The sequence below is a fragment of the Abramis brama genome (genome assembly GCF_963993115.1).
Source record: "Abramis brama genome assembly, chromosome: 6".
In the NCBI taxonomy this organism is placed as follows: domain Eukaryota; kingdom Metazoa; phylum Chordata; class Actinopteri; order Cypriniformes; family Leuciscidae; genus Abramis; species Abramis brama.
The window spans coordinates 26,556,454-26,576,219 of NC_139968.1; the positions used below are offsets into that span (position 1 = coordinate 26,556,454).

Consider the following 19,766-nt stretch of genomic DNA (forward strand, 5'->3'; position numbering starts at 1 on the left):
CATAAGTTGATTGAGTTATAGGCTAATGTTACCGCTACAGATGCCGCAATGTCTTGGAGATTCAACCAGATAACAAAATATGTCTGGAAACGACACCTCCGGCCATTTGGTTGGGTCAGTTTTTAATAAATAAGGGCTATCATAACCTATTGCAGTTAATTTTACAATGTACCATTGCCGGTCGGCAGGTGTCAATGACTACCTAGTACCGAGACTGCTCTCATTAGAGTCACAAATGATTTGCTCTTATCATCCGATCGTGGTTGTATCTCTCTTATTAGTGTTACTCGATCTTAGTGCTGCATTTGACACCATTGATCACAACATTCTTTTAAATAGACTAGAAAACTATGTTGGCATTAGTGGAATTGCACTAGCATGGTTTAAATCATACTTATCTGACCGTTATCAGTTTGTAGCAGTAAATGAAGAGATGTCTTATCGATCACAAGTTCAGTATGGCGTACCACAAGGCTCAGTACTAGGACCGTTGCTGTTCATTCTGTACATGTTACCATTAGGAAATATCATTAGGAAACATGGAATTAGCTTTCACTGTTATGCCGACGATACTCAGCTCTATATTTCTTCAAAACCTAACGAAACTTACCAATTCACAAAATTAACGGAATGTATAGTTGATATAAAAAATTGGATGACTCGTAATTTCCTACTTCTAAATTCTGAAAAAACAGAGATTCTAATTATTGGACAAAAAACTTCCTCACGTAATAATCTAGAATACTGTCTAGCACTTTCGTCGTCGGTTAGGAACCTGGGTGTGCTCTTTGATACCAATCTTTCATTTGAAAGTCATGTGTAGTATCTGTAAAACCGCATTTTTCCATCTTAAAAATATATCTAAATTACGCCATATGCTCTCTTTGACAAATGCGGAACTATTAGTTCATGTTTCCATGACCTCAAGGCTAGATTATTGTAATGCTCTACTGGGTGGTTGCCCTGCACGCTTAATAAACAAACTACAGCTAGTTCAAAACGCAGCAGCTCGAGTTCTTACCAGAACCAGGAAGTATGACCATATTAGCCCGGTTCTGTCAAATTGGCTCCCTATTAAACATCGCATAAATTTTAAAATATTGCTGATTACTTACAAAGCACTAAATGGTTTAGCTCCACAGTACTTAACGCATTATAGTCTTTCACGTCTATTGCGATCTCAAAATTCCAGCCAGTTGATAATACCTAGAATATCAAAATCGACTGCTGACGGTAGATCCTTTTGGAACAATCTTCCTAACATTGTCCGGGAAGCAGACACACTCTGTCAGTTCAAAGCTAGATTAAAGACATCTCTTTGACCTAGCATTCACAATACATTATAGACTTTAAGACTTATACAATTCAATGTTAGGCTGCATAGATTAGGTCAGCTGGAACCGGGAACACTTCCCATAAATCCTGATGTACTCGTTACATCATGAGAAGAATGGCATCTATGCTAATTTTAGTGTCTTGTTTATCCCGAGGTTTTCACGCAGCCTGCCGGATCCAGGCCATATCCAGATCTGATGAAGGACCTTCGCCTGGACCCGATGACAACGCAGTGCTGAAGTGCCAACTAGGAGGATCCCTTTACCACTCTACAGATAAAGCGTCGTCGGGAAAACTCAATTTGCGTATCTACCCCGAATTGGTAAAATAAAATAAAATTATGTAGCCTATCAAAATCATAAGGAAACACCAGTACTTTGTTTAGGCTTGGTTTGTAGGGAATTACAAACCTGCGCACATATATTCAAACCAGTCTATGATTCAAACGCACATAACTAGAACCAATTCTGATTGTTGCGACGGAAGCGAATCAATCAAAACTAACTTTAGCTGGAAAATAACTTTATTAAAGAACCGCTATAAAGCCAAAACAATCTTAAATTATACGTTTATCTCTGTAAAGCTGCTTTGAAACAATCTACAATGTTAAAAGCGCTATATAAATGAAGATGACTTGACTTGACTCGCAATACCACATTTTTGTCATTCAAATACACACACGATGTTCGCAGTGTTTTCCCCCACGCCGACTCCACCCTCGCCACGCCCCCAACTATGACTAGATGCCGACTGTATGTATCATAGTATCAGAAGAAGAGCTATGGTCTCCACTGTCGCGGTTCTTCTGTTCCTGAACTTCCTGTTTGCGGGTTTATTCACAGTCGGTTAGTTCTAAAGAAAAACTTTAAATTTGTTTTTGGGCGGTTTACATACAATAAATAAATACATTTTGATACTTTCGAATTTATCGGTTGTTTGTTTTGTATAAAATGTGTCACCTTTCCCCTGTTCTTTAAGGTTTTGGGGATGACGATGACCGTGACTGTAGAAGCTACACCACCAGCAGTAACGAGAACAAGCCCTTTACAAAATGCCAGAACGGGCAGCACTGCTGTGGGTCTTGCGACAACAGATACTGCTGCTCCAGTTCTGATTCAAGGTTAACCGATCAAGACGTGTGCAATGTGTAAGACATTTTAATTCTATTCTGTCTTAATTCAAATGTCTTTTAGACCCAAAAGTCCTTTTCCACAAAAGGAGAGAAAATTTGATTTCATGTTTTGGGTCAGCTATGCTTTTCATTTCTCCCTCATGATCTGTAACTGTTAGCCTAACTGATAAATCAGTGAACAAAGTCCGATTTCTTTCTGAAATATTTGGTGTGTATCTAATTGTCGAGGTTAATCTCAAACCTGCAACCTAATCAAATTAACTTTTTTGTAATGTTTTTGCGATGTGTGTTACTTGAGGCTTTGTCTCTCCGTGTGTAGCTCCACCCATCGTTTCCTACAGAGGAATTCCCACAGATTGACACGATTATGGCAAGCCGTTTTAACTTTTATTCATTTCCGGGATATGAATTGTTGATATCAAGAATTACATTTTTGATATCAACAATTACATTTTTTGATATCAAAAATGTAATTCTTGATATCAAAAATGTAATTCTTGATATCAACAATTGAATTCTTGATATCAACAATTTAATTCTTGATATCAAAAATATAATTCTTGATATCAACAATTGAATTCTTGATATCAACAATTGTATTTTCACTAGTGAAATGTCACCATAGGCTGCCATTCAAAATCAATTGTTGATATCAAGAATTGATTTCTTACTAGTAGAAATATAATTGTTGATATCAAGAATTACATTGTTACTAGTAAAAATGGCAATTACTGATATCAATAATTCAATTGTCACTAGTTGAAATGTCTATTCTTGATATCAACAATTTAATTGCTACTAGTAACAATGTTAATTTTTGATATCTGAAAATGTATTTCTGACATCAATATTATTTCAGATCTCTAAAATGGCTTTCTTACTAGTAACAATCACATTCATGATATCAGAAATTAACATTGTCACTAGTGAAAATGGAATTATTGATATCAAAAATGAACATTGTTACTAGTAGCAATTCAATTGTTGATATCAAGAATAGACATTTCAACTAGTGACAATTGAATTCTTGATATCAAAAATAAAGGTTTTTACTAGTAAGAATTGTATTTCTGATATGTGTATTCAGAATTTTAACCAGTAAGAAATCAATTTTTGATATCTGTAATAGTTTTGTCGCCCTTTTAACATTTAAAACACATGTAGGATATGAATTCTTGATATCAAGAATTTAATTCTTGATATCAACAATTCAATTCTCTTGATATCAACAATTTAATTCTTGATATCAACAATTCAATTCTTGATATCAACAATATAATTCTTGATATCAAAAATGTAATTGTTGATATCAACAATTTAATTCTTGATATCAACAATTACATTTTTGATATCAAGAATTATATTTTCACTAGTGAAATGTCACCATAGGCTGCCATTCAAAATCAATTGTTGATATCAAGAATTGAATTGTTGATATCAAGAATTGAATTGTTGATATCAAGAATTGAATTGTTGATATCAAGAATTGAATTGTTGATATCAAGAATTTAATTGTTGATATCAAGAATTACATTGTTACTAGTAAAAATGCAAATTCCTGATATCAATAACTCAATTGTCACTAGTTGAAAGGTCTATTCTTGATATCAACAATTGAATTGCTACTAGTAACAATGTTAATTTTTGATATCTGAAAATGTATTTCTGATATCAATATAATTTCAGATCTCTAAAATGGCTTTCTTACTAGTAACAATCACATTCATGATATCAGAAATTAACATTGTCACTAGTGAAAATGGAATTATTGATATCAAAAATGAACATTGTTACTAGTAGCAATTCAATTGTTGATATCAAGAATAGACATTTCAACTAGTGACAATTGAATTCTTGATATCAAAAATAAAGGTTTTTACTAGTAAGAATTGTATTTCTGATATGTGAAACTGGAATTTTAACTAGTAAGAAATCAATTCTTGATATCAACAATTGATTTTGAATGGCAGCCTATGGTGACATTTCACTAGTGAAAATACAATTACAGATATCAACAATTATAGTTTTTACTAGTTGAAATTCAGTTGTTGATATCAAGAATTATCATTTTAACTAGTGAAAATGTAAATTCTGATATCAAGAATTAGCATTGTTACTAGTGGAAATGTAATTCCTGATATCAAAAATAGCCATTGTTACTAGTAGAAATCTAATTCCTGATATCAATAAAAATCATTTTAACTAGTGAAAATTTAGTTGTTGATATCAAGAATTCATATCCTGCGAATGATTAAAAGTCAAATCGGCTTGCCTATTGCCATTCCCAGGATATAAATTGTTAATATCAAGAATTATAGTTTTTACTAGTTGAAATTCAATTGTTAATATCAAGAATTATCATTTTAACTAGTGAAAATGTAAATTCTGATATCAAGAATTAGCATTGTTACTAGTTGAAATGTAATTCCTGATGTCAAAAATTGCCATTGTTACTAGTAGAAACATTATTCCTGATATCAAGAATTATAATTTTAACTAGTGAAAATTTAATTGTTGATATCAAGGATTCATATCCTGGAAATGAATAAAAGTTAAAACGGCTTGCCATACACGATACAATTTTAACAGCCACTTTGTGTAGTGCAAGGTGGGAAAATGCTTTGCTTGATAATAAAAGAACAAAGAACGTAACGTTTGGCTGCGAAAGCTTGTTGCGTTCACATTTATAAAGTCAATTAAAAGACGAATGAGGCAAGAGAGAAGAAGCATGATGCAATATTACACATTTTTTGTTGAGGGGATTAACAGGGTGTCCAAGGCAAGAAAAGGCCGGACCAAATAAAAACTGTTTGTTATAAAAACAAATGTTTTAGTTGAAAGAAAAAAAAAAAATATATATATATATATATATATTTTTTTTTTGATTCAAATGCACATAACTAGTGCGCACATTAAACGCACTCATTTTTTTATATATAATAACTTTGTATCTCAAAAGTATTGTGAGCTAAGTTGCTTATAGAGAGTGTAGAAGGGAATTTTAATGTAATATTTAATGTAATATAAATACGATTTCAAAGATTTTTAATGCTTGTTGCTTCATATTTTGTCATAGTCTGTCCAGCAGCCAAAACAGTGCCCAGGCCATTCTTTCAAGGACAATTTTGAGTCTGGTCGCATCCGCTGCGTTCTTTGTCTTATGCTGTAGCTGCTGTATCTATAAAATGTGCAGAACACAGAGATGTAAGTGTTTTAGTGTCAATAGAACGTTACAATGTTACATTATTTAGGCTGGCAGTAAAATGATAAGAATTATATATTTTTTTCTGTCTTGTTTTTCCCACAGCTGTGTCAGGAACACACATAACCACAGTCATGAATACGCAAAGCATTCAGCAGCAGCAGCAGCCTGTCATGCAGCCAGCTCAGTATCCACCATACCAGCCTGTGCCGACCCAACCGGGCTACGGCGCTCAGCCTATGCAGACGGGACCATATCACGGACAGCCATACGCACCTGGACCCCCACCCCCATACCACATAGCCGGTGAGAAGACCTAGCAGCAGGGGAGAAAAACTTCCAACCCTGCTCCAACACACACATACCTGTAGTTTTCAAAATTAGCCTGAAGGGTTGAAGCTAAAGGTGCGTTCACGCCATGTCGTAATTACCGTAATGATTCTGAACTATAAAAAGCCTTCACGTACATGTAGAACTTGTAATTACAACGTGTAAACTGGTCATTTTCTCAGAGCTACGAGTTGTAGCATGTGGCCGCTGTACCTCCTGACCACCGCAGATTTAAGGTGTGTGTTTGACTTGAAGTGCCGCTGTGCAGACCGATCGGTGTATGACATCCAAATACAGCGAGATTCGAAAGCATACAGAACTTTATTTATGTTCATTACGACATGGCGTCCACGCAGCATAGAGCTGAGTTTGCACCCCTGTACTAGAGATGGCATTCACTGAACAGAAGCTATCGAAAACTTGAGCGGACAATAACCATAACGACGCGCTTGTTTTTATTCACTAAAAGCAAACCAGCAAGCCATGAATGCGAATGCTCAAAGAGAGTTACTGTGTCTGAAATCTCATACTTAAATAGCAGGCGGAAAACAGTATTTGACAAAAAAAGTATGTCGAGTATGTATGATGGACAGTTTACTATCCCATGAGACCAGGGGAGAGGATTTGTGAACGGTAGATCACATGATAATGAAGTGAGTGAAAGTGACATGTGAAGTATGAGACCCATACTCAGAATATGTCCTCTCCATTTAACCTATCCAAGTTAGTGCACACACATTAGGAGTAGTGAGTAGTAAACACACACACACTGCAAACTGTGGACACACACACCCAGAGCAGCCGGGGAGCGATTGGGGGTTAGGTGCCTCGCTCAAGGGCACTTCAGTCATTTCCTGCTGGTATTGAGACTCGATCCCGCAACTTCAGGTTACATGTCTGACTCTCTAACCATTAGGCCACGACTGCATAATGACAACATGGCGAATGTAGTACGTCCGGATTACATTCATAGCTACACAAATTCATACGATACAGAACATACTTTTATTCAAAATAAGTACCTAGTATGCGATTTCAGACGCAGCCAGTTTGTGGCAGGAGGTCGATGACAGAAAATAGACTACATGCATTTTGTCTTATTCTAATATAAACTATATTGAACCATTCAAGTAAAAATCGAAATGATTCGAGTAGTTATTGTTTTTACTGTTGTAGTCCTGTGAAATGTTATATGAGGATGCGAATGTTGTATAATACCCCTAGGCTAACTGTAAAAATGAATTTCATTAATATCCACATATTGTTTGACATCAAAGATGCGGAAGCTAAGTTTATAATGGCCCTGTCCAAAATGGCACCCTTAACACCCTTCCTACGAGTTTGCACTTTTGCAACGTAAAACCGCTATGACTGTCTTCTGTGGAGCTCACTTCAGTGCGGACTCGGCAAAAGTGTGCATCAAAGGCGCATATCGGCAGCAAAGGGGTTGTCCGCAAGCACCCTTCTGAAACCCTTGTTAGCACTTGTTTTTGTCTTTTTTTTACCACAGGTACTCAACTAACTATTGTTTTGACTGGGAGAAATCAGTAGTCGTGCAACCCCTACCTAGTAGATTGAGATCATGTACTGATATTTTCCTTGAAAATAATTAGTGTCTTTTTGCATTTCCAGCAAGCCCTGGATATCCCAGTGTTCAGGCTCCATATGACGGAAGTCAGGCCACGTATCCCATGATGCCCCCTGCCCAGCCCGGTAGTGCTTATCCGCCCCCAGAGACATTCAATCAGCCAGCCTATAACCCTGCCTACATGCAGCCACCAAATACCGGATACTAAACCACAAGCGTCTGTCACATCAGTCACTGTTGGATTGTTTAGGTTTGTTGACGCACTTTCACTCGGCAGTAAGAATGCCCCGGATATGATGCAGATTATACAAGACTAGTGGATGTGTTATAGTCAGAGTTATTTCTGTTTTATTTTCAATCAGTCCTTTCAGTTTAGGTTTCGCTCTGCGTGCGACACACTATAAAAGTAAAGATTTTTTATTAAGTTGTAAATAAAATAAAGATTATTGGAGTAAGTTTTAAAAGAAAATACCATCTTCTAATTGTCAAAATTTCCAGTTTAACTCTATTTGACATTTCTTTGTAATTAATTGTGAAAGTTTTACTAGCGATTTACGAGTGTAGATTGTTTCTACACTAGTTTTAATGTTAATTATTCTAGTATTATACTAATAATGAACTGTGTAATATATTGTATATCTTTTGATACAATTTGATATACTAAAAAAAATTAAAATCTAAAATAAAACGTGGTCATTTTTAAGTTGTAGTTTAGTCCATTTTTCTATCAGGATCTGTGATTCTATTTTAAGAAAGTGTCAATGTTTTCCATTTTGAGTTTTTCATTTGAGGGTTTGCATTTGAATTACAATGAGTGATGCTGAATTTCCATAATTTTGTCTCGAGTCTCACTGACTTGCTGTTTCGACCTGTTGAAAAGGTATTTTATTAAAGGAACCTTTGTTAAAGCATTAGAAAACCACATGTTTTTGTACAGTCTTTCACAGTTCCTTTTTTTCAGATTATATTGTTTCAGATTACATTGTTTTTTGAGATGGAGCCTATTTTTTTTAGCTGTTATAGATTTTGTAAATGTTTAACTGCTGTTTTATATTTACATATTTCTATATGTGTTAGAAATGTGAAAAGCTTGATTGTTGAAATAAATATCTTACTGTCTCTTAAAAAAAAGGGAATTTAAAAAGGGAACTTAAAAGGGAGTTCTACAGGAGAACTAGCCTAGAAATCTAGACGCACCCTAGCGGCAGCAAAATGTATTTTGCAGCCAGGGTAGTCTAGCAACTCTCCATAGACCTTCTAGCTGCAAAAACCTAAATTTGGTCAGGCCAATCATGTCGTGTATAGAGTAGGCGGGGCGGGCTTAACATAATGACGACAGAGTTGCGTCGGTTCCTGCTACATGAAAACAAAGAATGGCGGCTGCTGGAGAACAGTCTTTCGAATCGGCTTTGTCCGCGACTCTGGAGGACTTGGAGTTAAGTTTTTCTTTGAGAAAAGAGCAAAGAACGGCACTTAAGTCATTCTTAAAAAAAGGAAGATGTGGTCGTAGTTTTGCCGGCCAGATATGGCAAAAGTTGAATCTATCAACTAGCCCCGCTGTTGGGAAAACGCTCTGGTTGGTTAAAGCGCTGTCCTATTGCGTGCAGAGGGAATTTGAAAGACAGCCGTTTATCCCGCCCCTCGGATTGAGCCGTGTCTATGGTGAGTTGCCAGACCTAACATCTTGATGTAGGTCTGGCTTGCCAGGCTACAGGAGAACATAAAAAATGTCAACCTCAAAGTTGACAGCGGACAGCAAACCTGCTGGAGAAAAATACACCTAAAGATTTTGGACTTCTATGCAATGTTTGGTGAAGTTACACCTCTTGAATATTTATGGGACCCCATACTGGTGAAATAAAAATAACCTTATTTTTTACAGATTAGCAGCAAGATTTTTTTTTTTACTGTTTTGAATGTGATGCTGAATATATTAAAATATACTGAATATATTAAAATATATTGAGTATGTTATTCCTCCCTGTGTTCCTGTTTTTGTATGCCTTTTGATATTCAATAAATCCTGCAACTAGCTTTTTTTCCTGTTTATTTTGAGAAATTTATTTTGAAAAATTACTACACCGTGTTATCCTCTTTTTAAAATTTGCACCATGTTGACTTAAATGGGGCAATATTTAAACCTGCTTTTAGCCTCTTAACATCCTTGATGTGTCATTACAAGGCTAAAAGCAGGTTTAAAACTTGCCCCATTGAAGTCAACAGGGTGCAAATTTTAAAAAGAGGATAACACGGTGTAGGCAACACCGATTTTTGTCGTTGTTCTCTGTACTGACAGCACTACAAATTTACAAAAAAAAAAAAAAAGAGCTCAATGTTAAAATTGACCGGAGTTCTCCTTTAAAGTCCGCGTGAACCGGAAGTTGCAAACGACTTTTCTCCAGTGTTGTGACGTATTTCCCAGTGAAAAGGAATATTGAACAGAGGGCAGGGTTTTACTCTAGCGCTCCTCCTCTTCATCTCTCGCTCAAACCAAGCCGTCACGTCATCAGGGAAGGTCCTCCAATGCAGAGGGGAGGGGCATTTTCAGATTTTGATTAAATATTATGAAGCCAAATTTTTTTTTGTGTGGATTGACTTGCATGGATGAATTGTTCACCACAAAACGATCAATTTAGGCAAACAAAGTAAATATGGTCAATTTTGATTTCATGTGGACTTTAAGGCAAAGAAGTAGGGACATCTTTCCTTCTGTAACTTAAGTTTTAAAGTTTGGCATCAGTGCTGGGTAGTAACCAATTACATAATCAGATTCCAAAAAAAAGTACTTTTAATTAGATTATATTACATTATAAATATCAATATGGTACAATATTATCCTATTCAATTTAATGTGATAAATGAGGCAAAAATTAATCTAATTATATCACCTAATATGTGTAATGCAATGGATTACCTTACTAACAAAATTTTTTGTCATGTAATTTGGAATCTGTATGGACTACAATTTGTAAGCAATCGCAATGTTTGGAAGGAGGGTCAGCAAACACTTAATATTCAACAATGATATTAATCTGAATACTGACGCTGCTGTAACTGAGCTGGACGATGACATCATTTTTTTACAGAACTGCTTTACAGATTAAATGAACTCATTTAATAATTGATGATTACTGCGGATCTGAATCAACACTGAACTGACTTCAGCCGAAACGCATCATTTATTTATCACTGTAACGCTGCTTTGAAATAGTCCTGAAATATCAAATAAAGAAAATAAATAGTGGGGTAAAATATATATAAACATAAGAGATTTAGGCCCCAACTAGTTTCGTTTTCGTTTTATACAAAAAGGATCCCGTTTGGGAGGGGCATTTTATGGATTATGAGACCCACGTTGTGACACAAATCCGGTCCGTTATTCGGCCATTGATTCCCATTGTTGTGGGTCCAACATCGTCTATGCGTGATGTGTTGTGTAACGTTAGGCTATGGTTTTCAGGAAAACGTTAATCTTTTACCCCGTGTTTATAGTCTAGACGTCAGCAGTCTCCTGGTTTAGAGTTAAACCTGAAAGTTTGGCTGGACTAGGCTTTTTCCCTGCCTTTCCGCAAGACAGGATCGAGGGCTGTAGGCGTCTTCTCAAATTACAACATCCGCACTAAACACGCTATTGAAGGAGAATGGCGTCCACCGTCTCGGTTCTTCTGCTCCTGTTTTCGGGAATATTCACGGCGACAGTCGGTGAGTGTATAAAATACCTAACGAAAAGGCTTCTTATTAACCTTTAATCTTTGTTCTTGTCGACGGTTTGTCCGGGTAAATCGATGTCTGTCAGGTATACGTTACAGCAGGATCAACCCTGACAGACAAACAAACGACATGATATGTCAAAACTTTAATTCTATGATTTATCGCGATGTATCTTGAAACTGAATCATGTAAAGTTATCTTTTTGATGTGTCACGTTACGTGTGATTTTTCCCGTCATGTTTTTTAATGGTTTCAAGTGTTGGCTACTTGTGGTTGTTGTTTTCCTTTTTTTGCTTCCGCAAATATTGTCTATAGTAAATAAAGATGTTATTTTTTAACCTAGCCTAATTATCTAATATTTTGGAACTATTTTGTGTGTTGAATGTTTGATCAACATGTTTCCAACATGTCCCGATCCGATACTTATTTTCCCAGTGCTTGGTGGACACTCAAGTACATTAAAGTTATTGAAATCAATCCAATGTGGACAGAGAGTTTGTCAGGGGCTCAAATGTGTGTCTGTGTGTGTATATTGATTTTATTTATATATACATTACACACACACACATACATTATAAAGACAGTGGTAGATGTAAACATCTGTTATGAGTGGTCACACGTATGAATATGGGACTACAGATATATAGTTATATTTTATCTATACAATAAGCATAATAATTGCAACAAAAAAAAAAGTGGAGTAAAGGTTAGAAAGCATGAAGCTTGCAGTGTCAGTCAAGTGCGAAGCAAGATGAAACTCATGGCAACGTGTTATGGCAATAAAGTCTCAGGCAGTATGACGGCAGATAAAACTAAACAGTAAATAAATAACTTTAGAATGATTCGTTACAAAAGTGCGCATCAAATATGCGTATTGTGTGTGTGAGGTGCTAGAACAGACCTCATTGGTTCTCAAGTGCATATTTGAGCTTCTTTTCCTTTTGATGGCGGTTGGCAAACCCGCTTGAAGGTGCATAGCGCCACCTACTGCGTGACAGCTGGCGTAAAATAAAGGATCGGGCTTAGGATAGCCAATATCGATCAGTTAAAAAAAAAAGAAGCAGCTTAATCGGCCCCCATACCGATTTTTGAGATTGGGTCAAAACATCCCTATTATTCAAACTCTAAAAAAGACATAAAATAGACCTTATATAAGTCTTCTGAAGGCATTCAGTAGCTTTAGTTGCTTTTGCCGTAGCGCTCAAATCCGCGCAGAACTACTTGGTTTTGAGCGACCTGAGGTTGAGTAAAAGATAGCAAGGTTTTCTTTTCTGTAAGGTTTTCAACTATTCCTTAAGATACTTTTGGCCAATATGTCTTATTTTTTCTCATCTTTTTGCTTTGTCTAGCTGATGATGACTGCCAGGGCTACTTCACCAGCAGTGGTGCGTGGAAGCCGTCCATTGATTGCGGGATTTTTCAATTCTGTTGTGGGTCGTGTAATGACAGATACTGCTGCTCCAATCCAATCTTTAAGTTATCCGAGGATAAACAAGATGACTGCATTTTGTAAGCAGTCTTATTTGTCTCATGAAAAATAATGGTTTTCATAGTTTTATTCTGATATCAGCACACCAGCTTCACATTTACAACTCTTTCTGTGCCATTAGCATCCCCAAACAAGGTGTGACAATAAAGTGTGTTTCTTATGTGACAATTTTTTATACAATAGTTCCTATGTCTATAGCAACGACAGTACCTATGTCGCTGTCGGCGTGACAGTAGCTGGGCTTGTGGTCCTCATCATTATGTTCATCGTCTGCTGCGTCTGTCCCTGCTGCTGCATCTACAAAATGTGCAGAAAACCCAGACGTAAGTGTCTACACTTGCATGTTTTTTAATAATTGTATCCATTCTTGTTCATGTTTCCAATTTGAGATATGTCTTTCTTGCCAAATATTTTGATGGACATCATATTCCACATTCAAATGTGAAGCCAGTAAATTTTTTTTTGCCAATTTCTCAAACTGAAACTCATTAATGACATATTCATTGTAACATTATGTCCATAAAGTTTATACATCATGGTAGTTGTTGTTGAATTGGCCTTTTTATGCTAATTTAAATGAATGTACTACAGTATGATTTTTACTGAAATACAGTTTAAAAAAAATCACGATCATAATATAGTCTGTTATTTTATATTAGTCTAGTGTACTATACTAGTTAGACTATAATAATATAACCTTTTTTAATAAAAAATACTGTTTTTATTAAATAATCTGTTATAATATATAAATATAATAATATAGAAAAAACAAAAGTCAAAGTGTAGATGTATTATAATAATGAGGAGGTTTTTTATGCTAAATATATTAATTTCATTCTAAGTCTTTTATTTAATTTTGGGCCAAAATATGGACGACCTGGATGTGTTTTTGTGTGTAAAAATGGCAGAAATGTTTTAAAACTTTTTTTTCGACAAGTTTAGACTTTCTCTGACCTTGTAGCCTGTGAAACAAGTGCTGGAATGTGACTTTTGAGAGTGGAAAAACTGAATAACACTCTGTGATTCCCCACCCAGTCTGACTCACTGTGTCCACTGCAACCACATACAGGAAGAGTGAGCGCCCATGTGTAATAGAAGGAGATGAACCATTGTCACAAGACACACATAAGACAGCTGCAGTGTCATGTTCATAACATTTGTTTCAAAAGTATAGATTTGGCTTCCCTTTCTGGGAACTGGGAATGTAGGCTAGTACCCTTCTTAAAGCGACAGTGCACCTAAAAACCATAGCTCTCCTGAATTAAAATTTTTGAGTGCACCAGGAGTGTGGCTTTATTCTGTGCTGCTGTCTGTGCCGGTCTCAAAACATGTCTCCGTTATATTGTCATATTCTGCTAGAGTGGTCAGACTGAAACAGATTTCCAGAAATGCGATTTGAATAGGATTTCAAACCACATGAATGTAGCTCGAAACGGATTTGTAAAGTTCGCATTTCATTCGATTTTTTTTTTTTACGTTCATACTTGCTAAATCTGATTGGATTTCAATCGGATATGCACAGGAACCAGATTTAGTTTGACAGTCTGAACGAGGCTTTAGTGCTTAAATACAGACAGAATAGTCAACGGAACTAAGAACAGGTGTGAAACTCACGAGTAACTATGGAAACAAACGCGGACAAACTGGAACATGCAATGAATGAAACCGATACCAAAACAGAATTAGACCTTAACAGATACTTTTATTTTATTTATTTATTTATTTATTTTTGCAAGTTATGTTTTTGGTCTTTTTGTGCCTTTATTTGATAGGACAGTAGAGATTTTGACAGTAAAGCTTAACTATGGGGCTATTGGCGCCGACACTTTTATTTTATTTATTGGATTTTTAAGGTTTTAGTAATTTTGCTGTGTTTTTGTTATTATTAGTTTATTTGATAAATATGTCTATATAGTTTATTTTTATTAATTTTTATTTAAGTTTTAGTTATTTTAGTACAATGAAAATGTTGCCTTGGCAACTAGCTGGAAAAAAGTGTTATAAATGTTATTTTATTTCAGTTAATGTTTAACTTTTAGGGTTTTAGTTAACAGGCTTGAAGTATGTTGTCGGGAGGACCTATTCTTCATAGGTTGGATTGGTTTTATTTTCTGTCAGCATATTATTCAGGGTTATTTGTTCATAATAGAGATATAATTTACCATTTAGCTGATGTGGTCGATGGTAATATCTGTAGAGCAGGGTTGCCCACATAATTATGATATTTAGGTAATGCAATTAAATGATGTCAAATGATTTGCATGCCAAATTGTAGAAACTGAAAAACATATTTACACAATATATATTTAAAACAAATGGTTGGTTGATTAATCGTCTTAGTCAATATATACATATATATTGCTGAGGTTTTAAACGGCCGTCTACTGATTAAGACACAACAAGAAGTTGCTATCTGGTGCATCTTAAATTTCGCCATTTAACCGCACCAGAAATGAATTGCAGCTGTGATTGCAGTTGCAGACATTATCAGGCTGTCCTTATTTAGTTTAAAAATAAAATAGTGTTTCAAAGTTGGCTTTGAGACCCACATTTATAATAATTAGGACAGAAAGGTTCCAGAGAAGTTGTTACAGACCTATATATATATATATATATATATATATATATATATAATATGGTGAGTCATCCATCAACTATTATCTATTATTCATGTTGTTTTTCCTTTGATTTGTTCAACAGCTGTTATGGGAGCAACAACAACAACTACAGTGGTATCCACACAGTACCCTCAGCAGCCTGTTGTCCACGGAAGCCAGTACCCTCCGTACCAGCCCGTAAAACCACCTCAGTTTGGGTACAGCGGGGCACCAGGATATGGAGGGCAGCCTATGCCCACTGCACCATATCAGGGACCGCCATACGTAGCGGGACCCCCTCCCCCATATCAGGAGGCTGGTAAGATAATGAGCTTGAACAGCAAAAGTTGTAGGGCTGGGCGACAAGTATGAATATTCATGATGATTTTGCTGGTAAATGTTGTGAATGTCGAAATTTTATTATGCTTTTTTTTATGCATCATTACATAGTTTTACAAAGATTCAACACAATGAGGAAAAGCACAATGAGGTGCTCAACCACAAAATTTGTTTTAAAAAAGGAAGTAAAAGTTGTTTCATGTTCTCACCACAGGTGAAGTTTCAGCCCACGCTTTTCATCATGTGTAGTTTTTGCAATCCTGTCTTGTCTTGTCTCATGACTGGTGTGAGTCATGAGTGTGAAAGGCAAGGCTTATGTTTAAAAGCGTCTGTAGCAAAAATGATTTATTACTTTGCATTAGTTCAGAATGTTTTAGTGAATCGATTCAGAATTATCTGTTTGCATTTTCACTCAAAAGGTGTTTTAGGGAAAATAAATTGTTGGTAATTATTGCTGTTAAAACAGATTAGTTTTAGGTTATAACTTTGTTTAAAGTGTAAATTGCAGGTTAAATTTTTCACGAAAATAATGCAATGTGTTTATTAAACATAAAGATAAGAACCGCCCACCATTGTTTTTTGTACCAAAATGCTGAATATAATATGAAAAGTTGATACTTTTAACAGTGGTTTTAACCGCTCCCGCTCCCTTCCACTAGATGGGGCGTGACGTCATAAGAGGAACTCACTAGTAGAGTTACAGGTAACTGAACTCAACTGTAAACATACTCGTGTGTGCTGACTTCAAGGGGACCGTGATCCTGCCTGAAATGAGATGAAATGAGAATAAGCACCGGGTTCAGGCACGTCAGATCAGCCGGTCGCAGGTCGAGCTGTTCCACTAAACTCCAAAACACGTTCATCTCACGGCAGCACATACTCTCCACTGCTGATTCAATTGGGTGGCATAGCCCACACAAACACAGTGATGGGGACATCGATCTCTCTTTTTCTTTTCTGACAATAAACATCGCTAATTAAATCGTAAGAAATAGCGTGGATTGAGGAAGGGTATTACATGACGTTTGAGGCGTCGATGAGACTAGCGATTGGTGCCTGTGCAGTGTGTGCATCTCTACAGCTCTGATTTGGACTGACACCATGTATGTAAATAATGTCTTCAGTCGTTGTCCCTCCTTGCTATTCTACATGATGGCAAACTTTTGAAAAGACTGGCTTGTTCCCTTATATTATCCGGGTTAAGTTTGCACCAGGCTAGCCTAGACTAGCTCTAACGTAGCTACTCACCAGGACACCTGGCCAACACTCATTCTCCTCACACCAAGCATTAATAACTCTTTTGAGTGCCATGGGTCCTGGCAATTTCCTCCCCTCTCTCACGCCTGACCGGTTAAAAATTGTAGGGCTGTGGTCCATAAAGAATTTGATGGTTTCCCACATCCTCAGTCGTTCTCCAAATAGCCATAATACAGTAAGAATCTAGCAGAGTATGGGTTGCGAGTTCCTCTTATGATGTCATCACTAGTTCCTGAAAAAACACGCTACCTTTAAAGAAACCCCAATAAATGTTATTTTAATGCATTTTAAGACAGAAATAATTAAATATAGAGCACTTTAATTTATACATTAATTGGCTGTGGTGGTTAACCTGCAACTTAAACTGTTTACTTTTAGTTCTTGCATTAAAGATTGTTTTAATCTATTTGGCTACAACGGCTGGTTGAATTAAAGAAAACGTATTTTTAATCCATTTCAGAGCACATATTTAAGATTTCTCATATTATTCTAACATGATGATTTGATCAAGAAACATTAATTATCATCAATGTTGAAAATGCTGCTTATTATATTGTGGAAGCTGTGGTACAGTTTTTTTTTCCTTTTTCTCCAGGATTCTAAGATGAATAGAAAGTTCAAAAGGACAGCATTTAATTGTCACTTTTGATCAATTTAATACACCCTTGCTGAATAAAAGTACTAATTATTTATATCTTACAGACTCCAAACTTTTGAACAGTATGTATTTACTCAGCCCCAACAAGTTAGGGTTAAATTAGCTTGCTACAATTAATTTGCATTAAAAAAAGTGCCAACAGTGTCTCAGTGACTCAAAGAGGAACTGTAATTGTGTTTGTGTTGGCAGGAGGCCCAGGATATCCTGCTCCCTACAGCCAGGCTGCGTATGACGGTGGACAGGCCGCGTACCCCATACAACCACCAGCTCAGCCTGGTTTCGCTCAACCGACTGCACCGGCAAACTACAGCTCGACTCAACCAGCTTACAACCCCGCCTACGTGGAGCCACCAAAGACCGCTTACTAAACCACAAGCTGGATTGTTGATGCTTATGCAATTCCATGACCTGGTCTCCTACAATTGTGCATTGTACGGCTACTGTGGACAGCATATTCCAAGGGTCGGGAATAAAATGATCGGTGTTTATCAGGATTGCTTTAAAGTCTTCTTGCGTGCCAGCATTGTTTTCCTTACACTCGCCTTTTACACTTCATTTTATATAAATATATATTTTACCTTCTGTGACTCCAAGCCATATTACTTTTTCACTTTGTTTGTTTGTGCAAAAGGGAATATCTTTGTTTTTCATCTTGAAATGCCGTTACACACCTTTAAGATCGTCAGATTCATTTTATCCTGGGAATTTGCACGAAATACTGACATTTTATCAGTTGGTGAATTGGAATCCCGGCAGCATGCTGTTTAGATGTTTTCACAATTTTTGTACCATTCAGGTTTAAGCATCTGTGAATGTTTGTAACAGTGTTCTCATGCACAGATCCAGAAAATGCCTTATTTATGCAGCAAATTACACGTTGACACTTTAACTACTACATTCTCAGTGTGTTCGAATAATTTTATGGAACTTGGGTTCTGTATGTTGCAGAAATTCTGCATTCATGAAGGAGTCAACACATTTTATAAATTTCCCTTTCCTCTTTCCTTGAGCCAAATGACTTTGCCATAAATTTAAATAGTGTGAAATTATTTTTTTTTAGACAATAAAAGGCACTTAAGGTCAGAAAGAGGGTGAAATTTAAGATGTTGTTTGACTGGCGTGTCTAGTTATCTGGAAATTCTTGCAACAGGCTTTTCCGGGGTTATGATGTAAGCTCAATATTTGATTATCCCTCTCTGTACAATCTTCCATTGATTCCTGCTGGGTGTGTGTGTGTCGGGTCATGTTTTTGGAATGCTTGTTCATGGTTTATTAACAATTTATGTTCAGATAATTAGTGTTTAATGTTTAAATGTTTACTTAAGCATCTCCATGTTTGCAACTGCAAATAAAAATAAATTGAACTGGAATCACTTTTAAAGTCAAATTCTCTGCCTACAAACATTATTTCTCTCATTTTAGTAATATTTTCCATGTTTCAAAACCTACACAGGGCAAGTTAAATGATATACAGGAAGTGAGCTCACTCACGTGTTGATGCCAATTAAAAACTTACATTTAAGCAACATGCTAAAAATACACACTGGTCTTGATTAGAAAGTACATATAACATCTAGAAATACTTTGTCACATACCGTTAGTCTTATTTTATTATGCAGGTCTCTGAATCAGCTGAGATATTTCCTCATGTAGTTAAATGGTGTATAGGAAGTGAGCTCACTCATGTCATATGTTGTCAGTTTAAGCGACCCGCAAAAAATACAGTCGTGATGGGAAAGTACATACATTCCATGTCGTACATAACATCTGGAAATACTTTGTCACATACTGTTAACAGATATTTGTGTCTTATTTTATCATGCAAGTCTCTGAATCAGCTGTGAGATATTTCCTCATATTCGCCGTCGTCAATAACAACGCAAATCCGAGTTAACTAAAACCGCCGCTACGTGAACTCGCGCTCTCGTTTTACAAACTGTCGCCATTTTGAGCATTGTCGACAGTGTAACTTAGGCTACCTCACATTACGTTACTGTAATATTGTTGTGTTATTTTTTTTGCTATCCCAATTGTTTTGTACATTATTATAATGTAGGCTACTACTTTTTTCCTGTCGTAAATATGGGGATTATACAACCGAGATTATTATTTTAAAGGAATAGTTCCC

General features: G+C 36.1%; 1 protein-coding gene across 1 annotated transcript; it reads left to right on the plus strand.

The window, feature by feature from the left end:
• Positions 1-2,065: 2,065 nt before the first annotated feature.
• LOC311085881 (uncharacterized protein) lies at positions 2,066-19,008 on the plus strand. The gene is made up of 9 exons (XM_084118501.1): positions 2,066-2,180; positions 2,314-2,482; positions 5,544-5,671; positions 5,775-5,975; positions 7,632-7,790; positions 12,648-12,807; positions 12,971-13,110; positions 15,488-15,703; positions 17,828-19,008. Exons 1-9 carry the CDS (start codon positions 2,090-2,092, stop codon positions 18,004-18,006), a joined length of 1,443 nt encoding a protein of 480 aa, XP_083974627.1. The 5' UTR covers positions 2,066-2,089; the 3' UTR covers positions 18,007-19,008.
• The last annotated feature ends 758 nt before the right edge of the window (positions 19,009-19,766 follow it).

Excerpts from the sequence above, each read along its gene's own strand:
- LOC311085881 (XM_084118501.1), top strand. The coding sequence starts at position 2,090 with ATGTATCATAGTATCAGAAGAAGAGCTATGGTCTCCACTGTCGCGGTT. Across the intron at positions 2,181-2,313 it reads TGCGGGTTTATTCACAGTCG|GTTTTGGGGATGACGATGAC; the intron begins GTTAGTTCTAAA and ends CTGTTCTTTAAG. Across the intron at positions 5,672-5,774 it reads AATGTGCAGAACACAGAGAT|CTGTGTCAGGAACACACATA; the intron begins GTAAGTGTTTTA and ends TTTTTCCCACAG.